This window comes from Ostrinia nubilalis, chromosome 19 (assembly GCF_963855985.1).
Source record: "Ostrinia nubilalis chromosome 19, ilOstNubi1.1, whole genome shotgun sequence".
Classification (NCBI taxonomy): domain Eukaryota; kingdom Metazoa; phylum Arthropoda; class Insecta; order Lepidoptera; family Crambidae; genus Ostrinia; species Ostrinia nubilalis.
The window spans coordinates 8399327-8419854 of record NC_087106.1 but is presented as its reverse complement, the minus strand read 5'-3'; the positions used below and the strand labels follow the sequence as shown (position 1 = coordinate 8419854).

At 36.7% G+C, this 20528-nt stretch overlaps 2 protein-coding genes across 5 annotated transcripts in view; one reads left to right on the top strand and one right to left on the bottom strand.

Annotated features, from left to right (window-relative positions):
* LOC135081163 (brain tumor protein) overlaps positions 1-20528 on the top strand; it is a 666947-nt gene that overhangs the window by 463336 nt on the left and 183083 nt on the right. The gene's annotated exons all lie outside the window — the stretch shown is intronic.
* LOC135081154 (uncharacterized) lies at positions 4658-7851 on the bottom strand. The gene is made up of 3 exons (XM_063975887.1): positions 6786-7851; positions 6219-6398; positions 4658-5577 (listed from the first exon to the last, which is right to left on the bottom strand). Exons 1-3 carry the CDS (start codon positions 7141-7143, stop codon positions 5513-5515), a joined length of 603 nt encoding a protein of 200 aa, XP_063831957.1. The 5' UTR covers positions 7144-7851; the 3' UTR covers positions 4658-5512.

Below are 20528 nucleotides of genomic sequence, written 5' to 3'. Positions count from 1 at the left end.
AGTCAGATTACGCAGCAAGTACCTAAACTAATTTAATTTTCGCTATTCAATCACACACTCAGGATGGTAACCGAAATCGCCCGAATTGATCTGCCCCCTAGACAAGTGGCAAAATCTGACATTCTATTCGGACTGATTCGATTTTCGAAGTGTGACTAGTCTAGTCTACTAATAGACCCACTGATCGCGTTCGAAGCACCTGTGCGGCGCTTAACTCGTCACGACATGCAACGAGACAATGGGCCAACTATCCGGCCGCCGGATATCCGGCTATCCGGCCTAGCAGCTCGCCGGATATCCGGTATCCGGTATCCGGCCAAACAACTATCCGTTTCATCTCTAATAATAACTTAATTACTATGGAAAATAAAGTTGTAGGTAGGTAGATACGTAAGTTTTGTTTGAATTCAGAAACGGGTCAGCTACAAATTCATTCTCTCCGATAGTGTTTTGTTATTAGGTACGAATTTATTTCAAAGAATCATCTCGTTAAAAGTTCTAGAACAGGACGTTGTTATTCAAAAAGTTATCCAACCAATTCTAAATTCGAACGTGTCACTGGCTAGTTGTGAAACAAATAAGCACTGACATAATACATAAACGCATTCAGTTAGAACTGTTTGTTTTCGAACGTTAAATTAAATTAAGAACGAAACAATGTGGTGTAAACTTCATGCAGAATTGAACAAGATTAATTCAAATTTCGAATCTGACATGTTATGAAACAACTGCACTGCGCGTTGCTAGGCAACGGATGCATGCCACCTTTCGAGCGTGTTTTGTTTACGTTGATTCAGGTGAGCGCGCTTCAAAGGCGAATTTGTGAAGCTTCTCATATTTATTTACACGTAACACCTATGTCGGTGCTGTAACATTCTCAATGTGAACACAATAAATTAACAGTTAAATCTTCATTAGAGAGTAAAGACAGACCGTAGGATTCTCTTAGAAATATTTCTTATCATAGGTAGGTCTTTAAGAGACGTTCGTGTCTGTAAAATACATTCTTCTTCTTTTATGTTAACTATACTGAGAACACAAGAACGAAACTTTCGGAAAATCATGTTTTAGGATTAGTAATTTTATGGTTCCGTATTTTAAGTGTTAATTCTATGTATTCCCGAGCCTTGTTATGACCTTGAAAGCGTTTAATAACTTTATAATGTTTAATAATATTATATTACCGTTATCTATCTTCCATCAATCGATAACATAACCCTCACAAGTGTCATAAGAAAATTGAAGTCAATTCAAACGATTTCCTCTGGCTCCTTTCTACAAAAAACTTTAAAGATAAAGAAAGCGATCAACCCAAGCAACCACCCTCACAAAACATAAAAGTCACAATTACAAACAAAATCAACTTAATCATTGCATTGTCGACCTTATTGTTACGAGAACACGTCTGCATTAAGATTGACGTTAATATTCTGACTGCATTGTGAAGACGTAAACTAATTTATACGCGTCTCGTAAGAGACAGGGGTATCTCTCATCTCGGTCGCACGCCTACCTGAGGTTTTTGAACGAAGGTTCTGGTACCTGAGGCGCGGCCGCGCGCGTATTTGTGTATGATAGGGCTGGATACTGCGGGTTTCTTGATTAAAACACAATCTTCAGTTAACACACTTGTGTATTCGTGGGAGCCGAGACGAGAGAGAGAGAAAACATTGCCATTACACAAAAATTAAATTCCACAGCTTAGTGTTGCCATGCAACATACTGGGGCCCCAGGAAGGGCGAAAATATTTGATAGTTACACAACATTAATTTTACTATTAATTAGTAGGTAACTAAAAGTAAGTTAGACTTATAATACTCATCACAGTACACATTTTGTACAAGACATAATGTAATTTGTTACATCTTGTAAGTAATCATAAGATATTATGCACACGTAACTAAATTAACAGTAGGTTTATTAATTAGCCTTAACTTCTAAAATTAAGTGATAACATTTTACAGATTATCATCTATTGGCAATAGACACACTTTATGTATGCCACGAACATGAGTTTTCTTATTAGATGTCATTACTTCTACTGCTCTAACCTTTGTGTCATGCCCAGGGAAAACATTTATAATTCTAGCCATAGGCCATGACATTGAAGGAGTGTTATCATCTTTTAAAATTACTAAACTTCCTACTTTTACATCATTGCAATCTGTTCTCCATTTTGGCCTATTTTGCAATACATTAAGATACTTCTTATGCCAAGTTTTCCAAAACATTTGTTTTAAATTAGTACATAATTGCCAAAATTATAATTTATTTCGCGGAACGACAACATTCTGTTCCGGATACATAGTTAGAGGAGAACCAACAATGAAATGTCCTGGTGACAAATAACAAAAATCATCAGGATCTGATGACAGAGGTAGAAGGGGTCTCGAGTTGAGTATTGCTTCTATCTCTGTTAACACAGTACTAAGTTGCTCATAGGTAAGTACAGTTTTTTGCAGAACTCTTTTTAGGTGATATTTTGTGCTTTTAACTGCAGCTTCCCATAGTCCCCCGAAGGTAGGTGAGTAAGCGGGGATAAACTTAAAAGCAATACCGCGTTGTGTTGCGAAATGATGTACTTCTTCTTGGTGACTCTGGGAAGTGTGCAATTTGTAAAGCTCAGCTAGATGGGACCGTGCACATTTAAAAGTACTAGCATTGTCGCAGTGAATTTCGGCGGGCAATCCTCTTCGTGATATCAGCCTTCTTAAGCAAGCGAGAAAGGTTTCAGTGGTTAGATCTGAGGCCAATTCCAAGTGGACGGCCTTCGTCGTAAAACAGACGAACACGCAGATGTAACCTTTACCAACTACAGATCGTCTCACTCGCGATAGCTTGACATCAATAGGCCCGGCGAAATCCACTCCGACCTTCTCAAAGGGACGGCTGGTCGCAGTGACGCGAGCAGCTGGCAAGGACCCCATCAGCTGTTTGGCCACAGTGGCTTTTTGTCTGAAACATGTAATACACTTATGAGTTATCTTCTTAATTTCCATTAAGCCGTTTACAATCCAATACCTTTGGTTTAAATGCGCAAGTAAAAGCCTAGGCCCTGCGTGCAGTAACCTTTCGTGTTCACTTCGTATAAGCAAGTTAGTGACAATAGAACTTTTCGGTAATATTATGGGATGTTTTTGTGCGTAAGCGATATCTGCGTGATGAAGCCTACCACCCACACGTAAAAGCCCTTGGTCGTCGATATGGGGGTGCAGATTAGCTAAATTTCCCTTAACATTCTTGCCATTGCGCAATAAATTTAATTCAGTTTGAAAATAGGTATGTTGTTCGTACTTTATTAATAGCATTAACGCATTGTTAAGTTCTTGTGCACTTAAAAATGATGCATTTAATTTTTGTTTATTTTTATTTAAATTATTTAAAAATCTCAAGATATAAGCTAACAACCTAGTCATTTTATGTATATCTGAGCAATCATGCAAACGCTGAAATATAAATGCAAGCTGATCGAAATCGTCACACACAACGTTACAGGAGAAGGCTGAGCAGAGTTTCACTTCAGGTAAGTCGACAGGTAGACCCGTATAGCAAGAGGAAAAGTCAAGCTCGCTAGTTTGAAGAAATTGAGGACCATGCCACCACAAATCACACCCTAGCAATTCACCTGGCTTGGTTCCGCGACTTACAAGATCCGCAGGATTGTCAGCTGACTTCACATACAGCCAGTCCCATTGATCGCAGGTTTGGCGAATGGCAATTACTCTGTTTGCAACGTATGCTTTGAGCATTGTTGGATCGGTACTAAGCCATGCAAGGACTATTTTAGAATCAGTAAATAGGTAAACATTACTAATTTTAATTTTTGTTATAAGAACATCATAAACTTTAAAAATTAACTTTGAAAGTATGAGTGCAGCATTTAGCTCTAACTTTGGCACAGTCATACCTTTCTTTTGTATAGGATTGATGCGCGACTTCGAGCAGAGTAATTGCACATTCACAGTACCTGTGGGGCTGGACCAGCGAAGGTATACGCAGCAGCCGTAGCCAGTCGTACTGGATGCGTCTGCGAATCCGATTAATTCAGCTGTGTCAACGTCTGAAATGCTTAAATTTCTTTGTAATAAAATTGGTTTCATTGCAGCTAAGTCAGCTGTAAAAGATTGCCACTCCTGACACACATCAGGTTGGGGACTGTCATTCCACTCTAATTTTTGCAGCCAAAGTTTTTGCATTATAGACTTGGCTGAGACGATAATAGGACTAACAAAACCCATTGGATCATAGAATTTGCCTATATAACTCAAAATAGTTCTCTTAGTGATTTTGTTTGAATCAAATGGCTGTGGTGAAGATATTATGAAGTGATCATGCTTCACATTTACTGTAAGACCTAAAGCCTTCATATTAAAGTTGTCTTTTTGCAAATCAAGACTATCAAAATGCAAGTCATTGATTGGTATATCAGATAGAACTTGACTGTCATTGGAGCTCCATTTGTGAGTTTCAAAACTACCTAGTGACAGTAATCTACGCAATTCGTCACGTGCCGCAAACACAGTTTCGAGATCATTGTGAGAAAATAAAATATCATCACAATACACATTATTTTTAATTATGGATGAGGCTAGAGGAAATTCGTCCCTATATCTATTTGCTAGCTCATCTAAACAGCGAGTGGCAATGAATGTACTGCTTTTCAACCCGTACGTTACAGTATCTAATCGAATGCATTGCACTGACTCGGTGGGATCGTCCCTCCATAGTATATTCTGAAGAGAAGTGTATTCCGGATCTACTTTTATATTGCGAAACATGCGCTTGATGTCAGCAGTGAAAGTATAATCACCTAATCGAAATAACAATATTATGTCAAATAATTCTCTTTGAACTACAGGCCCATTTAATAGTAAGTCATTTAATGATACTTTATTGCTTGACTTCATAGAACCATCAAACACAGTTCTGAGTTTAGTAGTTTTACTATTGTCATTTATTACCGCATGATGTGGCAGAAAATAAACAGGTTGTTTCATCAAATCATAACTTTCAATGTCTATGTAGTGACCATGATTTAGTGCTAAGTATTCATGAATGAAATTTTTGTATAGCATGAATAACTCAGGATTTGCATGTAGCCTTTTTTCTAAATTATAGAACCGTTTGAGAGCCAAATGAAAAGATTCGCCAAGGACGTCATTAATTTGAGGTAAAGGTAACTTTAAAGGTAATGCAACTTGAAATCTACTGTCTTTCAACTGAACGGACTCTTTAAATATTTGCTCACACTGTTCATGCTCAGAAGAATGCTCAGGATATACTTCTGGGACCTTTTCAGTACTCCAAAAGTTAGCAATAGTGTCACTCAACCCTAACTCACATTTGAGAACAACTTTGTGGCATTGTTTAGGTAATTGAAAAGGAGAGACAGTACCTGCAATAATGTTTCCGAAGTGGGTATTGGTTATGAATAGCTTAGCTGAATTATCCTTTGTGGCAGTTGACGAGTAGTTGCTGCTTTGTTGCTCACGAGCCAGAGACCCAGTAGACTCAGGCGCTTGCGTGGGCAACGCCGTCAGCTCGCGAGGTGCCCCTCCTTGGCTCGGTATGAGCACCTGGAAAAATATGTCAGCTGCCATTAGCATGTGAATGTCACTTGGTTCACTGAACTGCTCATCGGCTAAAGTTAAGTTGGGAGGTATTTTAAAATCATTTAATTCAATCTTGTTTTGAGGTAATTTACATGTTATCTGGTCAACTACATGACAATTTACATTTATTTTAAATGGACTTTTTAAGGAGTAGACTTCTAATGGAATGCAATATTTAGTGTAACTTTTTGCATTAGAAACTCCAATGATTTTGGTGTTAGTTTGCTTAGGGGTGTAACCTAAGAGGTTGACCACATGAGAGGTAACAAATGAAACTTGCGAGCCACTGTCCAGCAAAGCTTTGACATGAAGCTCTGTGCCATCCTTCGCCACTAATTTAACTCTTGCTGTGGGAAGAAGTACATTGTTATTAGATATATTGTTGCCTGTCAAAGAAACAGGGGGTGCGGGGGCAGCTTGATCGCTGTGCAACAGTGTGTTGTGAGGTTTCTTGCACACTGAGCACCTAAAATGGAACCTGCATTTTCCCTGATGCGCACCAAGACAAATATTGCACAGTTTATTAATGCTTACAAATTGCATTCGTTCTTGTGTAGGTGAAAGTTTAAACTTTTTGCAAGTGTATAACTTGTGATTGCACTTACAGTATCCGCATGCTGCTGTAGTCATGTGAGTCACCACCACCTTGTTGTTGTTGGAAGTGTGACCCTGCTCAGTGTTCTCCAGCGCCATTGCTTGCTTCTCGATGAATAGCAAGAAATCTTCAAGTTTGGGCTCCATTTCCATACAGCGCCCAAGTTGGTACGCCTTTGCCGTTGAGTTATCTAGTTTGCGGATTAAAATACTTAAAAGAATTGCGTCCCAGTAAATGACATTAGGGTCAATGTTTTTAATAGCAGCTATTTGCTGACGGACTACACATACAAATTCTCTAAGATTTGTGGCAGAAGGCCTTGGAATTGATTTCAAATCTAATAATTGCGATACATGTTCTGCAGTGATTCGGTATTTATTTTCGTACCTCTTGCTGAGAAGGCCCAGAGCTACATTGTAGCTATCTGCAGTAATAGGCAGATTTTTGATGAGGTCGAAGGCCTCATCACGCAAATACGAACGCAAGTAATAAAACTTTTGAATCTCGTCTAAGGTATTGTCATTGTGAATCATGGAAGTGAAGATATTAATAAAAGGAACGTATTCCGTAAACTTACCATTGAAAGTTTGGATTGTAATTGGCGGTAACTTAGTTATATTATGGTGAGGTGACTTGGAGGCTTGCATGGAGGAAGTTGACATCTTTTTTTTAATTTCTGAGTCTAGCTTTGTTAGAATAGCGAAATAGTTGCTTTCAGTTTTTTCGACGTTTTCGCTGTCATTTTCATCCAAGTACAATATCTCTTGGTTGAGCTTTTCGTACGCTGCGAAAGATGTTTCAAGTCTGACACGTTTTGCTTCTAAGATTTCGATTGAATGTGAAGATAAATCTTGTTCACAAACTTGTAGCAATCTTGTGATTGTACCTTTTAGGTAACCTCGCGAAGCAATTTTCTGTTTTAATCCTTCCTCCATGTTTAAACTTCCTTTTCACCACAATGGATAAACTTCTCACACAAATTCACGCTTATAACTATGCTTAACTTAAAATAGTTACGTCAATTACAACAATTTAACCGCTTACAAAAGGGCGAAACACAAAATGGCGGAAATGGCAAAATTGGCGAATGAACTGAGATTGAAGGTGTTGCACGTAGCGTTGGTCGTCACGTGGTGCAGCAGATGAACGAATGTTGAACGAAGGGTGAACGAATGTGTTGCACGAAGTTCTTGCCGTCCTGCTTGCACTCGGTCTCGTTGCAAGTTTTGCGTCCTTTTCTTTCCTCGGCGATGGTCGACACCACAATCGGCACGAATCGGGTTTGCGGTTACAGCGCCACCTGGTTGCGATTTGTTGCGTGCTGCTTGATTGGATGCTGAGCGAATTGCGACCCAAACGACGAATGAACGAAAATGGCGTCCTTGTTGTGCTTCCCAAATTGCGAATACTTGCGTTTCTTACAAGTGGTTTCTGGTCAACCCACAGATCTTCATAAATATCTCGAAGGACCATGAGGCGCGGCCGCGCGCGTATTTGTGTATGATAGGGCTGGATACTGCGGGTTTCTTGATTAAAACACAATCTTCAGTTAACACACTTGTGTATTCGTGGGAGCCGAGACGAGAGAGAGAGAAAACATTGCCATTACACAAAAATTAAATTCCACAGCTTAGTGTTGCCATGCAACATAGAGTTTTAACCCTATGACGTTGTCATGAGTCACGTTCTTGTAGGGTTGCCACTTACCAGCATCCAAAAGGATCAATCCCTCTTTTTTATCATGTTCTAACTAACATGTAAATTAGAGCATGGCCTCAAGACAGCAATGAAACTGGAAACTTTAAATTAACTAGTACTGTCTTATTTTGCTACTGATAATAATACTCAATAATTGGTTTCTTATTTCTTATTAATCCAATGGTGCTACTTTCGATTTCTTAGCTTTCAAATGGCCAAAAATTACTAACTTGGTGTTAGAACTCAAGCGATGATATTTTACTACTTGTGTCTTTCTCTAATGCGTACTGCCTTAGAACAAAGAGTGGAACCGTACCAGCCAGTGAAATAAGTAGTCATTCATTACTCAATACAACGTAAAAGAAAACACAGATGATTTTTAGTTATTTGCAGGATAAAAATCAAAAAAATGTCAGCTAGCTAGTAGGTAAAATGCCATAAAATATTTACACAAAATCCTCCTTAAAATTACCATGTGGCAACCCTACATTCACGTGTATCTTAAACTCTTAAACGGGCGGTTGTTTGCGAGCAACAGGTACCTATTTCAGGGTTAATGTCAACCGAACAGACCATTATAAGAGAGTTTAGGAAAAACTTACCTAAAATTACTTTAAAACACGTGGAACACGTTTAGCAAGAAGCTTTAGAAGGAAAACATTTTAAGAGTTAATTATGCTGTATAATAACCACCCCATAGATTATTAAAGCCTTTATTACATAGACTTTAATGAAGGCTTTATTAATTTAAAATGTCACCATTTTAACTTTGGCATAGAGAAAATCCGAGATTTTGGGTTGTTAATTTTTTTGTCAAAGTTAAAGTAAGATGGTGCAACCCAGCCTAAGTGTAAGCACTCATTTTAACTCTGTCTGTCTGTAACCTCTTCCAATTTTTACTAAAACCACTAAACTGATTAAGATTATTATCAGTTTAGATTAAAGGAAAAACACTCGTTTTAAAACAACTATAATATTTCTGGCTAAAATTCACGCAGACGAAGACGCGGGCAAAATTAGTATAGAAAGATGTCAATACGTCCAATTTCTTTACATACCAGACCGAAGTTCTAGCATCCGATGGAAGCCAATTTAAAAGCCCTAAAAGTAAGAATCCAGTTTCTACAAAAGTAATTTCCCGGAATTTTCCGCCGAATTTCCGAACCGTCAACAGTAACAATGTTACAATGTAACAATGAATGTAACACATTGGTATGTTTTTGTAATCCTTTGTCCGATAAACATAAACAGCATTTTCCTGAACGTTTTCCGTATTGACTGGCGGACCGGGATATTTTGTGTTATGTAACACCAGAATAATATTTAATGCAAAATAATTCCTATTGCAACCGAATAAGATACTAATTTATATCGTGACATGCGGTGTTAGAAGTGTACCTACTGATTTGTATTGTTTGCAAAACAATGCATTGTATTTGTTTTTATAAATAAGTAAAAAAAGTCCTTTGGTTTCCTTGGCAACATAATTTTGAAAACTAACTTATGATTTTACTGCTTCAAATTCTTTGGATATTTTACGTCATCTGCTGTTCAACTGTTTTTCTTTTACGAACCTTGTAATGACAAATGACGTCACATTCTTGCATACCTTCTCATATTTCTCAATCAATATACCCGCCCTTTGCATCTTTTAGCCATTTCGACCACAGAGTGGGTGTTTGACCCCCGTGGGCGAGTAAATTATACACTATCGATGCATTTGTCGAAATAAAACCAACATGACTGGGGTCACTGACCAGGAAAATTAAGGTCTGACTAAAGACTTAGCTCCGTTTTAGTATTTTTGCTTGTTATTGACCTCGTATATTGTTTTTTGCTCGTCTTACCACAGATACTGAGCATGCCATAGTATAAAATAGACAGTAGGTCTACTAAGTCTTCGAGATACAGGTGTATTTTAATTGTGTTTATTTTGCTAAATTAAACGAATAATAATGAAAAAAAATAAGGAAGATGTTCTATCTATTTATTAGTGAACTTTAATGATTGTGTTTTAGCTTCCTCCTGCATCTTCACAAAAGTAGGTATGCATGCACTGATGTAGGTAATATTGTTACAGAAGCCTATAAAAAGTATGGAAAGCATTTTAAATATTGTTAGAGAAAACTTATGGAGCACCCTTTTGAGGAAACATAATATTATTTTTAAGTTCTTATACAGGTTTAGTAGATGCGACTTTGCAATTAAAACCAAAAAAAAATTTTTTTACGTCACGTTAGTAGTGGCGTTGTAGTAGTTGTAGTGTAGATACGTGCGCTCTGCAATGTGCATGGCTGTGCTTGCATCTAGTAAGATCAATCTAGGCTAAGTTAGTTACCATATTTTCCTACAACTTGAATTTATGGAATGTATCTAGTTTTGCGAGCCAAATAAAAAAAAAACAAAGTGCTGGTCAAAATTCGTGAGGGAAAAAACAACAGCCGTAGACTCCGCGTCAAGTCATGGATCTAACTACTGAAATACTAAATATCAGCCAGAATAAAGTCAAGATATTAAAACTGCTGTAACCGTCACTTGTTACAAATGCTGGAAAATTAACGCTGAGTGTGTATTGTAGAGAGGAGCTGACCCAGAAAATGTACGTTCGCGCACACATTGTATTATGAAAATGGCTTCGATCAAATGTTAAACTAACTCGTGAACGGTTAACCACTTTATAAACTGTTGTTTAGTGACGTTATGGACTAAACTTGTAGTTAATATTTCAATACTAATTAGTATACAATGTTTTAGTAAATCGGTAGATCATTTTTCAGTGTTAAATTAAAATAATGACAGTTTTGTAGCCCCAATAGCTAGTCTAGATAAAATGTGACACGTGATTCTTTATAGTCTTTCTTTTATAATGCGAACAGCTAGGGACTGGAATTCGTTGCCTGCTGCTGTCTTTCCCGAAGACTATAATCCGGGCCTTTTCAAGGCGAGAGTGAATAGGCACTGACAGGGCAGATATGTACCATCCTAGACTGCATCCCACTTAACATCAGGTGCGATTGTGGTCAAATACCTGCCTTGTTATGCATAAAAAAAAAGTAATTAGTAGTATTAAACTATCATTTGTCCCCGACGGGACTCGAATCCAGAAGCCAAGTTAGAGATCTAGTCTGGTATTAATTTTATTTCTGAGACATACGTTATGGATTTATGGTACAATTAAGTCAAAATTTTCAATACCTTCTCTCTAATTTTACTGCCTCTCACTTTATCGTACCACTACCTTAAAATGTATACTAAATAGCTTACTTTTTAAACTAAGTCAAACTAGTTTCTCGGAGGGTAACTACGGAAGGGAGGGGGGTGTTTCCCCACTAAATCATGTTTATTGAGATTTATAGCTGATGGTCTACCTTCGGAAGTGTTCTGTATTGAATTTATAGACATACTTGCTGCTTAAGTAATGTTATAAATCTGCGGTATGATCTCGGATATACAGCCTTGACTGGAGCAGTTTGTGTCTAGGGATTATACTGAGGCCATTTTTGTATTAACCACCATCAAAGAAGAGGAGGCCTGTTTGGATTGAGTTTTTTTATGGATTAATCCTTGATAGTTTCGTCAATTTGGGGAATTTCTGAGATCGTCTCTTAATTATCAAGTCAACACCTGAAGATAGAAATTGAAATTGAAAATAATAAGTGCAAAGTACCAATGCGTTTTATTACTTATTCAGGTATTTGCCTACCAGACTCATCATACTGAACTTTTATCTAATCTCAATTTCGCTTTCTTATTTTAAAGGGCATGCAAAAAATAGTTAACCTTTCAGCAGGAGTGAGTTCATCACAATCGGAGTCTGATATCGACCAATGAGCTAATATCGCCACAAATTACCAAAGACAAAATTCAAACAATGTCTACTACTGCTAATACGAGTACGTCAAACTCAATTCGCTCGTACGTGCTGACGCCTACGTTATCATAATCCGTACCATTCACTTCGACTCAATGCTCGATGATAAAATTGCTTGTCACTATGAGATTTGATGTATGTGCACTTGGTATTATAAATAACTCTTTCGCTGAAGCCTTGGGTAAAAACTGAGAGCTAATAATAGCTGTTCTGTAGCAATAGGTACTTGGATAACCCGAAGATTGTAAGAATGGATGTTTATTAAGAAGTATCTCGAGTAGTTTTTCTACTAGATATGATTTTTGTAGTTGTCGAAATCCTCGCGTACAATAAAAAACATTTTTTCATGTAAAACAATCTAGTTTCCATAGAAAATTTTCTATTTCAATAATCGTGTCCCTTTCCAAAGTGTAATCTCTACTATACCAGATTTCATCAATATTTATACATGTTCGGGCTGTTTAGACGCCAATTTTCAAGGTCATTATACGTACCTAACACATACAATTCTTTATGATTGTCTCCAAGACTTCACAAGCAATTTCCATCGTGCGTCTTAGCTATATTTAGCAGTGCGTACTCAACTAAGAGTAACAGAAGGGGCGAGTATGCGGGCGTGAATCGGTCTTCCAATTTGTTTCAAGAGACCGAAATAGACGCGTTTCCGCTGCCACAGGGGTTAAGGGCAGGCTGTTTAGTTTGGGCTTGATGAATCAGCGGTTTTGCTGCTTTTTGTAATTGATGTGCCGTTTTGGGTACAAAGTGCGTTATTTTTACGTCTTTTATGAGAGTTATGTTGAAATCTTTTTTGTTTTTATTTACATATTAAAGATCACTCTTTGGCGATTGATATGGCTCAATCGACACGTTGGCTTTGTTTGCTCTCCCAATCAAAGAATAATATTCTGTTTAGACAATTAGTAATGTATGTCTCATCCACTTTACTTTTTAACCTACCTATCCTCTTGAGTCTATTGAGTATATTAGATACCAAAACCAATAACCACTAGACCACGGAGACGTTAGTAAAAAAACACATTTATTTAGTCTATAAAAGACAATAGCTATGAAAGGTGCTCTTCAAAATTGAACCCTAAACCATAACTTTAAAGTTCCGATATGATTAATACTATGGAAATGCAACCGACCACATCGATCTTGGGAATGCATTAGCCCCTTCGAGCGGTCTCGTAAAAAACGAAGCTTAATTCCGTCGGACCCAAAATAAAAGTCCAAATATGGCCCATCCGACCACAGTATACACTGTAGTATAAAATATAGAAGAAAAGTGGCACCTTCAGAAATCATCTTAAATCAAAAAGAAGATGCATTTTATTCATTGAAGATTTTAACTGTTTTTTATCTAAAAAAATTTGATATTGGGTGAAAGACTTCAGCTTCTCCGAAGGTCCATGAAATTCAATATATTTTCATTTTTACAATTTGTTCTTTGTCTATGCGCACAATATTGGATTATTGGATTACAAATATCACTTGAAATAAGATTTTAATCTTATATAAATTTACGTTTTCAATGTATAATAATAAGAGTAAATTAAATAATTTATTGACTTCAAAATATAAGATTGATAACCCTCAGTTTTATAACCAAAAAAGGGATCTTTAAAATGATGCCTGAGTTATTGTCAATTTATTCATCATAGAGGTGCGACCCAACTTGTGCGCATCCATCTTGGAGTAGTGTTCCCGAGGCCTATAGGCTTTTAGGCTTTTTTTTAAGGCTAGCCTATGAATTAGGGGCTACACCGGGAAAAAAGCCTAAAAAGGTCTTTTAGGCCTTTAGGCTAGGCCTTTTTCATAGCCTTTTTTTGTCCACCCGATGAATATAGGCTTTTAGCCTTTTTGTAGGCTAGGCGCATATTGCGCCTAGCCTACAAAAAGGCTCAAAGGCTAAAAACCTATAAAGATTTTTCGTCCTTTAGGCTAGGTCTATTTTATTTATTTGTAAACACCTAATTGTACAACAGGATGCAATAAATGAATATGAATATGAATATTTATTTTTAACCGACTTCAAAAAAGAAGGAGGTTATATGTTCGACTGTATGTATTTTTTTTTATGTATGTTCACCGATTACTCCGTCAATTGTGGAACGATTTTCAAAATTCTTTTTTTGTTCGATAGGGTACACTTCTGAGGTGGCCCCATTGTCACCAAGTCAGGATCTGATGATGGGATCCTAGAAATATATGATAGTAATAATGTATAACAATTAGGTACTTAATTATTTCCAATTTCAAATAATATTCGTTTTTATTTAATTTTAAAATAAATGCAACACAAAAATACTTGTTTAATTCATACTAAGCCATAACCTGAATAATGGCTATAGCCTTATAATAAGCCTACTACTCGAAAAAGACTTTAGTCGGAAATAAAGCCTAAAAGGCCATTTAGGCCTATAGGTTTTTTTTTAAACCTATAGGCTTTTTATAATGAGTAGCCTTTTAAAAGCCTAGTAGTCTATCATGGCCAAAAAAAGCACTAAATAGGCTTAATTTTAAGCCTAAAAGCCTATAGGCCCCGGGAACACTATCTTGGAGTGCATTAACTGCTTAATACCCTCCTCCGGTTACCTGCAGCTGCATATAAAAAACCTTAAATCGTCGACGAAAATAAAAGCCATAACTGGTGCCATGGTAACGTAAGAATTCAGAACCTTGACACAGGTTGGGGAAGTATGAAATCCAATACTTTTAAAATTAGGAATAAGGGCTTAGCAACAAATAATCGTATGGAATCGCGTTATGAAAATTCAAAAAATAAAAGTGAGATTACTGCTAGTAATTATGGACTATGCAATGCCGAATGCAACTTCGTTTTCTGAGTCGTCAATTTTCGGCGGGAAAAATCGGTCTTTCGACCGGTTATGACGCTTTTTCGTTCGATTCGGACTCGTCGATTTTGCGTAACGACGTTGCACCGAATAGAGATTCTCGATTCTCAACTAGCTGTGGGAGTTGACTCGGAAGTTTACTTCCAGTTTTTTATTTTGGAATGCTAATGGAGTGGAATTGCAAGGCGGTTCCGGAATAGTGGATTTTTGAAGCAATTTTCCATGAACTGTTGAACTGCTCGGTTTTGAAGAATGATGACAAATTTTGTTTGTTAATTGGACTATATTTAGACCATTCTGATGTACTTTGACACGCCTATGCTATTTAGTTCACTTTTTTATCTTAGAAGCCAAGGTGTACGTAAGGCTTGTCTCGTACAGTCAGTGTCATATAAATAGTTCGTGACACCATAAGTGCCCAATAAGTTCGCAACACATCTTTGTTACGATTAGAATAAGGTAGGGATGTCAACTTATTCCCACTTTGGGTGTCACAAACTACACTCGCGAGCAAAAGTATGGAATCACACCCCATTCGTTTTGAGTCATCTTTGTAGCTAAACGACTATGAAGATTAAATTAAAAATGGTACCAGTTAAAGGTTACATTACAAACTTTAACTTGATACCATAGATGCATAGATAGTCATTGAGTTCTTCAGATCGTTGGGAACAAAACACAAGAGGTGTTTCCATACTTTTGCTCATAAGTATATTTGACGGTGACTGTACAAATTTCATACATTTGAACTCCGATTTGATTCGATTTAAAGTTACTAACATATTATTTACTAGAATATGTACCATAAATTAAGTTTCAAAAATGACTCTTATTAATAACAATATTGTCTTTGTTACAGGTAAGCTCTTTACTGGTCACATCAGACAGCAGCTTAACTAATAATGGTGGTACCGTACGTATTTCTATTTCATGTTGATTGTCACGTCAAGTTTGACAGATCATCAGTCAATCAACCCTGACGAAACTTAACAAAATGCGGGCTTGAACATTAACCATAAACACACAAATTAAATCATTTAATTTTAACCATGCTGGTACCGTCAGAAAATTACGTTTGTCACTTGTAATGACTTTTGGAAACATCATCATCATTTTATTTGCATTTCAATTAATGCGTACACTGAACTAAACAGAAGAATATTATCTGTTTTCTCCTTAGTGCTAAAAGAGACTTCAAATAGTCAAATAGCATTATTATTATTTTGATTAAACTAGCTTTTGCCCGCGGCTTCACCCGCTTGAAATTTCGTTTGTCGTAGATCGTCTATATTATATTATAGCCTATATGTTATTCTGGGTTATAAACAATAATACTGTAAAGTTTCATCAAAATCCGTTCAGTAGTCCTTCCTAGTATCCTTACTACAATGTCCACATTAATACCATTGAAAGGGTACAGAAGAGATGCCTGAGGTATATAACATATAGGTACGGCATGGGCCGATCGCTTAAGCAGTACAGTGATAGACTTTCTAAGTTTAATATGGTCTCTTTGCAAACTCGTCGAAGCAGATATGACTTACTCTGTCTTCACAAAATAGTGCACTCATCTATTGATGCTCCAGACTTGCTGTCTTCACTAAATTTCAACATCAGGTTTAGATCCCGTAACCCAAGCATATTTTCCCTACAGGTATATAAAAACAACACCTCCTTTTTCAATCCCATGGTGAGAATGTGTCGCTCATACAACGAGGTAGTTCGCAGTGGTGGAGACATTGACATATTTAATAGCAGTTTTCCCCGGTACAAGAGATTGGTAACAGAAATCTTTAAAAATAAATAATCGTCCTCGACCCTATCCAATGTTTACCCTATTTTTATGTATATTTACATTTGTCTTAATATAAGTAGCTTTATTTAATACTAAGCATGTTGTGTACGCTGATTTTGGATCTCTGTTTAGTTATTTAATATTTTGTTAATTTCATGGCTATGTAATTGACAGTGATCTGTTTGTGTACCTATTTTAAATAAATAAATAAATAAATAAAGTAGTTTTTGCGTGAAAGAGTAACAAACATCTAGACATCCATACAAACTTTCGCATTTGTAATATTAGTAGGATTAAAGTTATATTTGTCTCCAGTTGCTTTTGGTAAATTAGAGAGGGAAGAGCTCAAGCAGTATAGACTAAAATACGTGATGATGATGACGATGACATAATATCTAGAAGACAAGGTATTTAAACTAGCTACATACTTCAATTGTTTAGTTCAACTGAATAAAACCATATGAATGGAGGCTCTGTATCACTCACTAAGGTTGTCTTTAAATTGTCCACCCACACAATCGAAGAAAGAGAATAAAAATAAGTAAACAATAAATCGAAATTATTCGTTGTACAGACATAAAAACTTTTCTTTCTGTAATTCAATACCGAAAGACAATTCCAGGTAACGAGCTATTTTGTATTGCCGGCACAATTGAAAAATGATTACAAGTATTATCAAGTACTCAATGGAAACGCGGGAAAATTAATTTTCTCGTAGCTTCTATAGTTTAAGTAAGAGCAGTATGCTCATTTTTTTATCCACAACGAGGAAGCTCTTGGCCTGTATCTCACCTGATGGTAAGTGATTATCAGGCCGAAGGTGGAAGCGAGCTTCACTCGGAATCCTCAACCACGGAGGAACTGGCTATCTTATCTTACCTCTAACTGCCGGAACACAACAATGCTGTTTTCATTGTTGTTATGGCGACAGACTTAGGTAAGATGGTGGTAGCTAGCCAGGCGGACTTAAAACAAGCCCTACCACTAACCAAACCGAACAGAAAAATCTGCCCCCACTGGGTATCGAACCCGGGACCTATGCGTCTGAAGCAGGTGGTTTTACCACTAGACCACAGAGGCGGTTGAATTTTCGGCTCATTTTTTTATTCGACTTCAAGTCAAGGTCAATCATGGGCCATCTTAATTCAGTTATAATAGGGTCTACTTTGGAACAGAAATGGATAATCTGAAGTGCTGTTACTTAATAAGCTTGACTTCTTAACCCATGAAATCCTAAGCGGTCGCATGATAGAACAAATTCCAATAAATCAAAAAGTGAAGAAGTTGCATATGGCAACAATTGATTGAAATGTGATTCGTGGGTACTTGAAGGGTTAAGTATGAAGTGCCCGGTAGGTGTGAACTAGTAGTAAGATTAGCGCGTCTCTATAATGAAGTGGCGGCATTTGCGAGTCTACCGTCAAATATCTGTTGTGTAACTACCTTCACGTTTCCCGGAAAATATCTAAGAAAATGAGTTTCCCTTCTGCCTGGAATAAAACACGTGTATAAATCATCTGGGTATAATTTTACTTAAGATAAAGGGATGAGTAAATAAAAGCTTTGCAAATATTTTTGTACAGACAACAGTATATCAACATAAACATTGGGGCATCTTATGTGGTCGAAATAAGAGCGATTTTGAAGCAAAACAACAAGTCTGATGCTGCCGACTGTACAGTCTAGACTATAGGTAATTTGTAATTTTTGTTGACTTTACTTATTAGCTTTTACATCATAATTTTGTTTTTAGGTAAATGAGATTCTTTGCTACGTCTATCTCAAATCAACGCTATTCGTTATCTTAAAAAAACATTAAGTACTTATATGACTTCAAAAATAGAAACTTTCGAAATTATGTAATTATCGCTCTTTGAAGTTAATTTAATTATTATTATAACAATAGTCTCTTTTTCCCATTCCAGGAAACCCCATTTTAAATTACATTACACAAATGACAAAAAAAAGAAAATCTCTGCCAAAATGGCGCCATCAAAAACAAATTCCTGGACGCGTGGGTCCGTAGTGAAATTGATCTTATAACTTAATTTTGACGCTTTTCATCATCCCGGCTTCCCAACCCCGGGCTGGGATGAGTTCTATTCCCTGTTTAATTACGACACAAACCTAATTCCGTTGTAAAATAATACGATATCGGGAGTGAGAACAACGCCGTGATAATGTACTTGTTTTAGGGATCCCCGCGCCTCTTAAAAGAAAAGAAAGAAACCGTTAGGGCCTCCGCGAGTTTTAGCGGTTCGCCTATGATCGTTGTTCGTCAGTCGTATGTCTATTAAAAATTGCAAATGAATCTAAGCCTATACGGCACTTTTTATTGATCTAGTTGGAATAAATACAAACATAATGAATAACTAGAAAAATATAGATAAAAAAAAGAAAAATCAGACACGACTTCGTACAACCACCACTGTTTTGCATTATAAAGCTATACTTGCACTAACATCGATGCCCCCGGCATGCCCCGATTAATGCTGAGCGGACCCCTATTTGACAGCAGCAGGGCACAATGTTTTTCTTTTTATAATTTACCTATGCAATGTGATGTCGCTCTTTTTGTCAAATTAAACATTTTTTACTTTTTTTTACTTTTGCTTTACATAGTATGCATGGGGAGACATAATAAACCTGCATAATTCCTTTTGTTGGTAAATAAAACTTAATTATGTCGTTAGAACAATGTCCAATAAAAAGTAAAGAAGATGCTTATAGGCGAAGTAGTTCAGAGGAAAAATACGTAGGAAGACAATAAGGAACCCTTAATGAGCGAGTCGAACTCGCAATTGACTGTTTTTTCTTATTAAAGTCATTTTGAGTTGTCTGTTTAACTGGAAATATAAATAAATAGGTATAGGTACTTTGTTTGTTTCGTGATATAACGCATCTTGGAACTGCTTATCCGTTTCTGGGTATTTTGGTAAATGGGAAGCTATATTATTCCCAAGTACAATGGACCAAGTATTCTAGGAATACAAGTAATGTGTGGTCGCCCTAATGCTGAGAACTGATGTGTTTCATAATTATTTTAATTATATTAATTTAATTCGACGAAGAGATGTAAACAATGAAAATTAAATAGAAATGTAAAAACCTTTATTGACACAGTGATAACTTTATTAAGTTGTTATAGGTGCGATCATTATCATCATCATCATCATTTCAGCCATAGGACGTCCACTGCTGAACATAGGCCTCCCCCAATGATTTCCACAATGGCCGGTTGGTGGTGGCCTGCATCCAGCGCTTTCCTGCTACCTTTATGAGGTCGTCGGTGTTTCTTTACGAGATCGAATCAGAAATGAGGAGATCCGTAAACTAACTAGTCGCTGGCATATCCCGACGGATTAGCAAGCTGAAATGGCAATAGGTGTGATACTTATTGCGTCAAAAATATATCTCCTGATGTACTGCTACAAGCATTTATTTTTAAAATAAAATTGCTACATTTACTCAAATCGGGTGTTCTATACGATGGTGGCAGCGGCCTCGTAACCATTTTTTATTTATAGATTACATACGCCATTACTGTTGATATTCAACAAAATTGTACCTTTTGAAAGATTGCAAAAGCTCTTTGAAACATCAGCACTATATTGCGTCAGGAACAGTCGGTTACAGAAGTTACGACTGCGTTATCTTTATGGCTATGAATATACGGTGCATTATCGATACACCTTGAGGCCGCAACTTTATGGTGTCATTTCCACCTGTTACAATTTCTTTATTGAACGCACATGTAAGTATGTACTACACTACATACATGGTTCTTATGTAATTTTTGCAGTGCATTTAACCTTTTTGTTTAATAATTGTGTCAAAATACTTGTGCCATTTTTTTCGTAATGTTATTGGAACGTAGGTACGTGACAAAATTTTAGTGTTGTCTGTCTGTATGTGAAAATATTTTTTGTTTTATTGAATCATCGGTTTTGTATATTGTTATGATTGCAGTCATAAAAGTCAGTTACATAATGTATAAAATGTTTTCTGTCATAAATGTAAAACAATGAAAGTATTATTTAAAATATCTTTCTTCCCGGTTTATACCTATGCCATTTTCAGCACAATCGTCATTCCTCA